Consider the following 12596-nt stretch of genomic DNA (forward strand, 5'->3'; position numbering starts at 1 on the left):
ATGCTTCAAATGTTTTCCGTCATTTTGCTTACCACAAACACCAACATCAATAATTACAAACCGGTAATTACCATCTGCTACCCCTTGCAAGACCATAGAGAAAAACTTTTTGTAGTTGTAGAACATTGAACCTGATTTTTGGACACTTTATCCTCACGTGCTTGCCATCTATACCACCACCACCACCACCACCACCATCATCATCATCACCATCATCATTGGCATTATGACCCTTGTAGTTTAGCCTTAGCCTCCCTCAGAACATCCGACCAATCATTCCTGTCTAATGCTCGTGTTCTCCATCGTCTAAATCCAACTTTTGTTAGGTCAGCATGAACTTCATCCAGCCATCTCAATTTAGATCGTCCGACTTGCCTTCTTCCTACTGGCAATGCATCTAGTAGAGCTTTGGGTGTGTGATTGTTTTCCATCCTGGTTACGTGTCCCAGCCACTCTAACCTTCTGAGTTTTATATCAACAACAATGTTAATATCTTTATATAATTCATATAACTCGGTATTTGTTCTGATTCGCCAAAATCCTTGCTCATAAGTAGGCCCAAAGATTTTTCGTAATACTTTCCTTTCCCAGGCATTTAAGATCTTTGTTGCCCTTTCAGGTAGAGTCCAGGTTTCACTTCCATATACTACTATTGGTTTAATAATAGTTTTACATATTCTTATTTTAGCTTTTCTTGAGATACACCTGGACTTCATAGTTTTATTCAACGCCCAAAGATCTCGGTTCCCAGCTGCAATCTTCTCTTTTATATCAGTCATAACATCATTATTGTGTTTCACCATGGACACCAGATACTTAAAACAGGAAACTCTATCAAAATTAGTATTATTTAAATTAATCTTATTAGTATTGTTATTATTCTTATTATACATGTATTCAGTTTTATCATTGTTAATTTCCAAATCGGCTTTGATTGCTTCAGCTTCTATTTGTTTGAGTATTTCATCCATTGTACTTACATTGTGTGATAAGATAACAATATCGTCTGCATATGCTATATATTGTGCCGTTCTATTGTGCCAAGCAATTGGGGAAGGGAGAAACAATCATTTGCAATCTCCAAAAATTGGTCCTTTTTGGGTACAGGCATATGTAGAGACTGAAGGTTGTTGATGGTACTCACCAAACTTCCTTCTTTCACAGTTAATTTCATGTACACCCACTCTTTTTCTATATAATTTCAACTCTATGTTTCAATAAAAAATAACTCATCTCACTACTGATCACGAGTAGTAGCTCAACAGGAGCTTTTTTCCAGTTTTGTACATGAACCTTACAGAACATGCAAATGATTGTAAACAAGCCACTGGCGACAAATCGCTTACTGCGAGCTTTGTATATGAACGCACCCTAAGATAGTATAGGTACAGCAATACACTCTTTTAGTAATTTCTTTTTTTTTTTTTTACTGAGCAAGGTGGCTCAATGGTAGGACAATGAACTCACATTTGGGAGGTTGCAGATTCAAACTCTGGAGTCACTCAATCTGATCAAGGTTTTTAATGATTTCCTCAAACATTAATAACTAGAAAACAAGTTGACAGATACATACTTTGGAAGGCTTTAGAACAAAGAAATATCAAAAGAACTCATAAGCAGAATCAAGGATTTATATGAAAAGGACAGAAGCCATATCTGAATAGATGATAAAAGGTCGAAGTAGTTTGCTTCAGACAGAGAAATGAGACATGGTAGTGTATTATACCTTAGCTGTTTAATGTGACAATGAACAAGATTGTTAAAACAGTAAGAGGAAATGGCAAAGAGCTTAAAGTACTAGTATATGCAGACGACAACGCAATTTGGAGATATGAGCAGGAAGTGGAACAGGATATTAATAAATGTTATGTTGAACTGGAAAAAGCCAGATTGGAAATTAATACAGAGAAGAGTGCAGTGATGAAAATTATATTAAGTTATGTATCTAATGCTCTTGATTTAACATTGAAGTCATTCTCCTTCATGCTTCCCAATATTTCGACGTGATGTCTTGAGCTATTTGAAGGGCTATGCAGCTTGCCAGGTGAAAATTAGTAAGACGGAATTAGCGATGAGTGAGATTAAATGTGATGGATACCTATTAAAAAAGTAAAAGAATTTGGGTACTTACAAAGTAAATTTAAGTCAGAAAGAAGAATGCAAAAAGAAATAACTTAAGAATACAGACTAGTGGATGGTTGTATAATCTAATTAAAGATATAATTTTAGAACAGACTTTGTTTCAGTATGTTATACTGCTGAAATTTGTGTAAGGGTCACGAGAGAAAAATACATTATAAGCAGAAGTGAGGATATTGCGAACCACTGAATATCACAAACATGGCACCTCAGAATAGAACCGTCACTATGAATGCCATTTGCACTAAGCTGTTTAACAATATCACGTATTTTTCCAGCTCTCACTTTCCGTTTTGGCATACTGGAGACACAGGAAAATGGCAGACGCTATACTGATCAAAGTGTATTCGGAACTGAAAAATTATAAAGATTTTAATTTGTTCCAGCTCTCCCACCTCCCTTTATTTTCTATACAATAGCCTTGGCCTAACGGTGGTTCAGTGAAGCAAAAGTAACTATACAATAGCCTTGGCCTAACAGTGGCTCAGTGAAGCAAAAGTAATGTGATGCAGCGATGCCAACTACCTACAATAATATTTTAATACTTGAATACTGAAATTACGAAATATAAACAGTTTATCTTTATTTTAAAAAATTATCTATAAAAGGTGCAAAAAGAAACTTGCATTGCAAAAAGGTGCTTGCATTGAAAAAAGTGCAAAAAGGTGCTACCAAAACACAGTTATGAGTGTTTATGTAATATTTTCTTTGCAAGACAAGCTAATTTGGACATTTACTTACAAATGGCTTTTAAGGAACCCGAAGGTTCATTGCCGCCCTCACATAAGCCCGCCATCGGTCCCTATCCTGTGCAAGATTAAGCCAGTCTCTATCATCATACCCCAACTTCCTCAAATCCATTTTAATATTATCCTCCCATCTACGTCTCGGCCTCCCTAAAGGTCTTTTTCCCTCCGGTCTCCCAACTAACACTCTATATGCATTTCTGGATTCGCCCATACGTGCTACATGCCCTGCCCATCTCAAACGTCTGGATTTCAAGTTCCTAATTATGTCAGGTGAAGAATACAATGCGTGCAGTTCTGTGTTGTGTAACTTTCTCCATTCTCCTGTAACTTCATCCCGCTTAGCCCCAAATATTTTCCTAAGCACCTTATTCTCAAACACCCTTAACCTATGTTCCTCTCTCAGAGTGAGAGTCCAAGTTTCACAGCCATATAGAAGAACCGGTAATATAACTGTTTTATAAATTCTAACTTTCAGATTTTTGGACAGCAGACTGGATGATAAGAGCTTCTCAACCGAATAATAACACGCATTTCCCATATTTATTCTGCGTTTAATTTCCTCCCGAGTGTCATTTATATTTGTTACTGTTGCTCCAAGATATTTGAATTTTTCCACCTCTTCGAAGGATAAATCTCCAATATTTATATTTCCATTTCGTACAATATTCCCGTCACGAGACATAATCATATACTTTGTCTTTTCGGGATTTACTTCCAAACCGATCGCTTTACTTGCTTCAAGTAAAATTTCCGTGTTTTCCCTAACCGTTTGTGTATTTTCTCCTAACATATTCACGTCATCTGCATAGACAAGAAGCTGATGTAACCCGTTCAATTCCAAACCCTGCCTGTTATCCTGAACTTTCCTAATGGCATATTCTAAAGCGAAGTTAAAAATTAAAGGTGATAGTGCATCTCCCTGCTTTAGCCCGCAGTGAATTGGAAAAGGATCAGATAGAAATTGACCTATACGGACTCTGCTGTATGTTTCACTGAGACACATTTTAATTAATCGAACTAGTTTCTTGGGAATACCAAATTCAATAAGAATATCATATAATACTTCCCTCTTAACCGAGTCATATGCCTTTTTGAAATCTATGAATAACTGATGTACTGTACCCTTATACTCCCATTTTTTCTCCATTATCTGCCGAATACAAAAAATCTGATCAATAGTCGATCTATTACGCCGAAAACCGCACTGATGATCCCCAATAATTTCATCTACGTACGGAGTTAATCTCCTCAAAAGAATATTGGACAAAATTTTGTACGACGTCAACAAAAGTGATATTCCTCGAAAGTTACCACAGTTGGTTTTGTCCCCCTTTTTAAAAATAGGTACAATTATGGACTCCTTCCATTGTTCTGGTACAATTTCCTTTTCCCAAATAGCAAGTACAAGTTTATAAATTTCGCTATATAATGCACTTCCACCCTCTTGTATTAATTCTACTGGAATTTGATCGATACCTGGAGACTTGTACTTTTTCAGATTTTCTATCGCAATTTCGACTTCTAAAAGCATGGGTTCGGATATAAATGGCTCAGCAGTTTGTATTTCAATATCGTCCCGATCATTTCTATTTGGCCTATGTACATTTAGTAGTTGCGCAAAATAGTTTTTCCATCTGTTTAGGATTGATGGAGAGTCTGCAAGCAAGTCACCATTCTCATCCTTGATCACGTTTACCCTTGGCTGATATCCGTTCTTAAATTCCTTTATACCCTTATATAAATCTCGAATGTTTTTATTCTTACTATTTGTTTCTACCTCATTCGCTTTTTCCTTCAAGTAACCTCTCTTTTTATTCCTAAGTGTACGACTTGCTTCCCGTCTATCATTGAAATAATTATCTCTCTTCTCCTCAACTGGATCCTGTAAGAATTTCAATTTTGCCTGTTTCCTTCTTTCTACTACCATGCAACAATCTTCATCAAACCACGGTTTCTTTTTCTTAGTTTCATAATAACCTATGCTCTGCTCAGCTGCAATTTTGATACTATCTCTGATATTTTCCCACACGCTATTAACATCTAATTCTTTCTCAACTTCGTCGGAACTTTCTAAAGTGGCAAACCTATTCGAAATTTCGACCTGATAATTTTGCTTAGCTTCCTCGTCCTTTAATTTCAAAATATTGAAATAATCTTTCTCTTAATTCTCCAATCACCAAATAATGGTCAGAATTACAGTCTGCACCCCTGAACGTTCGAATATCTACTATACTAGTATGTCTCCGTTTATCTATCAAGATGTGATCTATTTAATTTGGACATACAAAAAAAAAAAAAAATAAAAAAAAAAAAAATAAAAAAAAAAAATAAGGTGCAGTACCTAAAATTTCTAGCTCTAGAGTTTACCCAAAAAAGCACTGGAAATGAGAATAAAGAAATAGAAGAGACCATTAGGAAGATCAAGAACAGATGGTTGGATCGGGTGAAGGAGGACTTTAAACAAGAGGAATGGAGTGGGGATAAGTAAAGAGTGAAAGAAGTTGGGAGGACAGGAATGTCTGGAGGAGACTAAATAGGATGATCCAAAATAACAGAAACATCCAACAGAAGAAGAAGAAGAAGAAGAAGAAGAAGGAGTTGACATGATGGTGTCTCCTCTCTTTTCTCGTGCAGTAGCAGCTCACATGAATATTTCCCTGACTGATGGATTGACTGCTGCTTCACGAAATTAGTCCTCCAGGTCATCAGATCTAACCCCTATAGATTTCTGCATTTGGGATAGATGAGAGATTTTATGCATGGTACCAGACAAAAGCACAAACAAGAAAACAATTACTTGCCTGTATTGTGAATGCTGCTGTACTCATAATCCATGCTGACAAGCAAACATTCTGATGAGGACAGATAAAAAAAGTTGACTTTTTTCCTTCCACATGTTAATAATGTCAAAAGAAGTGCTTATACAAATTTTGGTCACTCGACCGCAATTACGAGGGCCGTAAAAAATAAGTTCACCAGAGGCAGTTAACAGAAAAAAAAACACAATTTCATTGGACAAATTTATTGGAACAGACACAGCAATTGAAGACCTGAGAATGATAAAGGGATAAATATCATTTTTATGAAATTGAGACTTTAATGCCAAATGCAACTATAGTCCTTACTCCATCTACTGGTGTGAAATGGAGTCAAATACTTGGTACAAAGAGAACTACATGGCTCTGAATGTTATCATTTTCTAGATTTCCACTTTTGCTGAAAAGAAGTGGACAAAGACCAGACTTATTCTGTTCTCACTCTCAATGTGACAACAGACTAATGTGGTATGTACATCAGGCATGTCTAAAGTATGGCAATTTCTCTGAATTTTCGTGATTTATTGGATGACATTGTTGATGATCCAAGATATGTTGTGACAGACTCAAGTGACAGTGATGATAATGTTGTTCAGGAATCTCTCGTGAAGTCCAAGAAGCGATTTAAACTGTGAAAAATGGAAGGTAAAAAGAAAATTTAGCATCAATAGTGGACAAGCATGCATGTCCACCAGTGGAAAATTACTTCTAAAACGTAACCCTGAGTGCAAATGCATGAGGCAATATACACAGAAGTTTCCTATAGATGTAAAGAAGAGTATTCTTGACAGTTTTAATGGCTTAAAAGACAAAAATGTACAAGATGCATACTTGTTAGGTATGATTTCAATGTTATCTAGTGCAAGGTGTGATATAATGTTATACACTTCTACTATTTGAGTCGGCCTGGGTGGCTCAGTCGGTAGTGCTGGCCTTCTGTGCCCGAGGTTGCGGGTTCGATCCTGGCCCAGATCAATGGGATTTAAGTGTGCTCAAATGTAACAGGCTCGTGTTAGTAGATTTACTGGCATGTAAAATAACTCCTGCGGGACAAAACTCCGGCACATCGGCAACAATGATATAACCTCAGCAGTTACGAGCATTGTTAAATGAAACATAATTTACAATTTTTTCTACTATTTGAGTTGTAGAATATGTAAAATGTTTGTATATTTAGGTGAAAATATTGCAGTGTCTAAGACGTAACATGCTCGTATCTGATACTTTTGTTGCTATGATGAAAAGAGTACATGTGGATCAAATTAATTTGGACTTAGCTGGAAATCTGTACGAATTGTCATTACCAAGAAATCAGAAAAAAATTGCGTGATATTTTGAAGCTTGAGAAGTTCATTCCTTCAGTGGTATAATCATATTCGTGAGTAGGTGTGGATATTAATAATAAGGACATCGAGATAGACTCAGAGTCAAAATACTAGCACATAAATATGATATGTTTCCTATTCTTTTAACTAACTACAGACATTATTATTTTGGAGAATAGTATTTACATTTACTTACAAATTTTGTCTTGAAATAAATTTGAATTCTTTCTCTGAGTGTGAGAACTGGATACATTTATTCTTATATTTGTTAAAAATAATATAAAGGGAATTAGTTAATTTTTACTATAATGGTATAAAATTATTATTATTTTTTTTAATGTTGAAACACATTTTAAGTAAAGTTATTCATGTAGCTAGTGCTTAAGTTCACATTTTTGTCATTTTGTATTGAAAGAAATTCAGAATTTTGACTGAGAGTGAAAACTGTATAACTCCATTGTCAATTTTTATTAATTGTTCATTGGAGTTGAGTGAAGCCATAGTATTTCTGTTCAGAAGAGACCAGACATAAAATGAGAGAAAGACAATTGTGTAATACATCATTTTAAAGCTTGAAATTTCTATTACTTAGATCCATGGATAATTTTGCAAAAATGTACAGAATTTTAAAAGGGAGCTTGAAAATGTTTCCAGTGGTGTAATTTTGTGTTACGTATGGGACAAAGTTTAAAAAGGCTTAAATTTTAAGTAATTTATTTGAAATATTTCTACCTTGCTTTCAAAGACATGTACTTAAAAGTCTTTCATACCACATATTTAAAAGATTTATTCAGTTTAAAAGTTAGTGGTATTCTGTTAAAAATGAAGACGGTGTCCCATACGTAACAAATTAATCGACATTTTTAAACTTTGTGCCTTGTTTTCAATGCAGAAAAATTTTTAGTATTTATTTTTTAAAGTATGGTGTTATATTGTAACTGAAAATACATTAACATAAAAAATGTGGGTATGAAATAGGCATTACATTTTATTTTAAAATCTGTTACTAATGGAACTGTTTCCTCAGATATTAAGGAAATTCCATTTTAGGGAGATACAGTTCTGTAAAATTTGAGAATTTATCAGGTAGTCAGGTTGCCAGAATTATGGGGGAAATGCCAACTACCTATTATGGCTTTGGTATACATGATAGCAACATATAATTAGTAGCCCATACATAAAAACTTGATAATGAATAAGTTTCATTACTTATACGATTTTAGTAGGGCTGCTTGAACTAATGTGATTTTGATCATTATAATAATTTAACTTGTGAAGGAAGTTCTTGTTTCACTTGTTTGATTAGTTATTTTTTTTATTCATAAATATTGGTTACCGGTACATAATTTTGAGGTTAAGAAGCAAAAATATTTAGGTACAAAATTTATTGTAAACATTATATAGGCATACAATATGATGTAATACTATTCATGGTGCGCCATTATTATTCACTTGTAAAGTATGACTTCTATGACAGTTGCAAAAGGAGTGAGAAAACATAGGTAAAAAAAATAATAAAATAATGAAAATCCAGAGCTTCGGGATAGTGAAAATAGGAAAGAAGGAGAGAGATTAAGAGTATATTAGAAATACTTAAGAGATGTAAAATGAATAAGAGAGAGATTGATCGAGAAAGAATTTGAAAAGAGAGAGGAAGAGAGTTCAAAGAGAGAGAAAAAAAGAGTTACAAGCTGCTCGACCTCAGATAACAGAAGCATCAACATCAAAGATTTCACCACAAGTAATAGACAAGGCATTCAAGTGGGTTGAACGCAATCTTCCAACATGTCGGCCTCGGTAGCATAGTTGGTATAGCACTGGTCTTCTATGCCCGAGATTGCGGGTTCGATCCCAGTCCAGGTCAATGGCATTTAAGTGTGTTTAAATGCGACAGGCTCATGTCAGTAGATTTACTGGCATGTAAATAACTCCTGCGGGACAAAATTCCGGCACAAAGGCAACACTAATATAACCTCTGCAGTTGCGAGCGTCATTAAATAAATTTAAATTTTCTTCCAACATCTCCAACAAAACAAGTTCATGTACTTTCCAACACCATTCAAAATCTGTCACCTTCAAAGGTAAAAAAATACTTTCTGAAAACCTTAAACTCTATTTGATAAGTGATCAAAAGGAAAGAAAGAAATGGAGTGACACACACAAAGTGAAGAATAAAAGTGTTAAGTAATACAGTTCTACAAAAGGAATAACATAAGCAGAATAAGACCACGAAAGAAGAAATATGTTTCTGTGAAAAATCTTGAATCTCAAAAGTGGAAACAAATACAAAAGCATAATTATTTTAATCGTGAAAATTCAAGAGGGATACGGTTTTTAAAAAAAGATCGTAATTTTAAAATAGGATTATCCATGTTTAAAACACTGAGACCATCAGAAGCATTTCCAACATCATGCAAAGTTCACAATGTATGCATGTGCTCATATGAAAACATAGAAATGCTTGTGGAAGGGCTGAATAAAATAAATGCCAATATTTGCACTTCCAGCTGATGAAATTAAGATGATTGAATCCAAAATTCAAAATTTGGTATGTAAAGCACACTCTGAAACAATCTTTTAGTTATTATTGTTAAGTTAAGTTGAATAAGATACCTTAATACTAGTGTGTCCTATACTTAACCAAACACTTGTCCCATACGTAACTTACACTTCTCAGAAATTGTATTTTTGTGACTGGAACATGTAAAGGAAAATCTCTGAACTGATAGCACATGTTAAGTATATATTGTAAAGTAATGCTGAGCAACAGAAAGCATTTTTAACTATAAGTAATTTCAGAAAAAATGAAGTGGAAATAAACCAGTTAATAAAGGCTGATTTTCTACTGTCCCATACGTTAACAGGTATTAATCTTTTTTTTTTTTTGTTTTGCACTGAAATGAGATTTTGGATTCCTGACTTTGGTATAATGTAAGGGAAAGCATTCTGTTGAATTATATGTGTCTGTATTTTTAAAAACTGTAAATTATATTCCAGTTCAAGAAAATGTATTGCAAAATGTCCCAAATGTAACACACAAATTCTGTGGCTTTACCCAGTGTCAATTAATATTTACTTTAATGGCATAAAATGTTAAAAGATGTCCGAAACTTTTCAGTGACTATTAAAACATTTATTGAATGTTGACAAAAAATTATGAAAACAGTTTTTCTCGATTATCTCAAAACTACTGTCCTGGTATTTATCTACTTATCATTCTCAGGTGTCCACACCTGTGGAGTAACGGTTAGCGCGTCTAGCTGCAAAACCAGGTGGCCCGGGTTCGATTCCCGGTCGGGGCAAGTTACCTGGTTGAGGTTTTTTCCGAGGTTTTCCCTCAACCCAATGTGAGCAAATGCTGGGTAACTTTCGGTGTTTGACCCCGGACTTATTTCACTGGCATTATTACATTCATCTCATTCAGATTCTAAATAGCCTAAGATATTGATAAAGCGTCGTAAAATAACCTACTAAAATAAATAAATATAAATTCTCAGGTCTTCAATTGTTGAACTATTTTTCAACATATTTTCCATCGGAACTGAGACATTTCTCATATCATGGGATCTACAGAGAGAGGTGCAGACGCAGTCAAACGCAGGTTCCGATCTGAGGCAACTGACTTCTACGACAAAAAAATTGATCCCATGGTATGATAAATGTCTCAATTCCAGTGGGGATATGCAGACAAATAGCGCAACAATTTCTGTATCTCTTTCAATAAATATTTCCATGCGATTGTGCTTTTTTTCTATAAACGGCCCCACGGAAAATCACTTTCTGGATGGCCTCGTAATTTCGGTCGAGTGGCCAAAATTTGTATAAGCACTTCTTTTAACATTATTAACATGGTGGAAGAAAAAATTTAACTTTCTTATCTGTCTCCATCAGAACGTTTGCTAGTGAGTTACAAAATGCTACACGTGCAATTAACATCTGTTCAGTTAAGTGCATTGAAGTAGAAGAACGAATATTTGAAAATCTGCTTCAAAACTGAGATATGCTTATTTTTTGTTTAATACAGTGTTTTTAATAATCTTCCTGTGCTTTTTAATCGAGTCCCTTCAATTTTGTTTACAACTGCTTCAATTACTTAGGATATGAATAGTTGTAGCTCCTTAAAATTGATTGGACATTTTTTGCTCAAAATGACATAGAATTGATTCCTAAAGTGCATGACTCATCCTGTAAACATGATTATGTTTAACTACACTACAACTCTGAGAACATCTCCATGAAAATCATACAGACTGCTTGCACTAAGTGATTTTAATTTTAACTTTCATCTACAAGACTGAAGACTGAAGATCTGAGAATTAATGTAGATGTATGAATATTTATTTACCTTGGCTACAGCTGGGCATCCATCACGACGAACTGTTTCAATTCCCTTTGCATCATAGATAGGCTTCTCTTGGTCTGGACTTTCATACATGTATCCAACGTAACGTTTTTTAGTCTAAGAAATAAGAGAACAAGTTCATATATTAATGCACTGTCACTAGAGTGGATAATTTTGAAATGCAAATTTTAATGGAGTTCTGACTTTACAGAAGTATGACAATGACAATGATGTGGGTTGAAACATTATAAATATAATGAATTAAATAGTATTATAGTCACAATCATGGTATGAAAGAAAAATTTCACAACCTCGAGCGGGAATCGAACCTGCGACTTCCTGGTCTCCGGTCAGGCGCTCTACCACTGAGCTATCGAGTTCGTCTCACGCCGAAGGCTCGGAATTATCCTTTCATACTGGCGACTCTGTTATAGAGTACTGTCCATAGCGTCTGATCTTAGTCAGCACTGCTTATGGCTGGAAAGAAACTTTACGAATGTAATCTTCATCTTACGATGTTTGGGTGACGTATATACGTCCGTTGATGTGACATATTAATGAATTAAATAGTATTATAGTCACAATCATGCCATGGTATGAAAGAAAAATTTCACAACCTCCAGCGGGAATCGAACCTGCGACTTCCTGGTCTCCGGTCAGGCACTCTACCACTGAGCTATCGAGTTCATCTCACGCCAAAGGCTCGGAATTATCCTTTCATACTGGCGACTCTGTTATAGAGTACTGTCCATAGCGTCTGATCTTAGTCAGCACTGCTTATGGCTGGAAAGACTTCGCTTTTGTGCAGAAATCACTTATTAGTGGATGTGGATCCATAAATGATTTACAAGGAGAATTTAATACAATATTATTCGAATATTCTCACCTGTAAAATACAAGGCTGATACACCTTCTCCAGTTTCAGTTTAACTGGTTTTGGATTTTGCGATGTGACAGCCTCTGCAATTTCTGCACCTATCTTGAATGCCTGTTCTCGACTTCTGCCTGGGACCAGCACAAAGAGTGAATCTGTGTCCCCATACACCACCTGGGCTCCCCATTTAGCCGTTCTTTCTACAAGGTGAATGGCTCGTTCCAGAGTCTCCCTTCCTTTACTTACAACACTGTCACCAACCTACACGCAAAAATAAAAAAATTTAATTTTCTTTTCACAATTTCTGCACAACTAAGCATTTCTTTTACTTTTTTATTATAACAAGTATAA

At 35.1% G+C, this 12596-nt stretch overlaps 1 protein-coding gene across 3 annotated transcripts in view; it reads right to left on the minus strand.

Annotated features, from left to right (window-relative positions):
- Positions 1-12596, minus strand: part of PolZ1 (DNA polymerase zeta catalytic subunit) — a 303982-nt gene that overhangs the window by 76871 nt on the left and 214515 nt on the right. For all 3 annotated transcript variants that reach the window (XR_011333618.1, XM_069833727.1, XM_069833728.1), the window contains exons 23-24: positions 12258-12506; positions 11375-11488 (exon numbers count right to left, since the gene is read on the minus strand). Coding sequence is in view for 2 of the 3 variants with exons in the window: in XM_069833727.1 (XP_069689828.1) it covers positions 11375-11488; positions 12258-12506 (363 nt within the window). In the remaining variant the exon portion in view is untranslated. The remainder of the gene's footprint in view (positions 1-11374; positions 11489-12257; positions 12507-12596) is intronic.

Source organism: Periplaneta americana, chromosome 8 (assembly GCF_040183065.1).
Source record: "Periplaneta americana isolate PAMFEO1 chromosome 8, P.americana_PAMFEO1_priV1, whole genome shotgun sequence".
Classification (NCBI taxonomy): Eukaryota; Metazoa; Arthropoda; class Insecta; order Blattodea; family Blattidae; genus Periplaneta; species Periplaneta americana.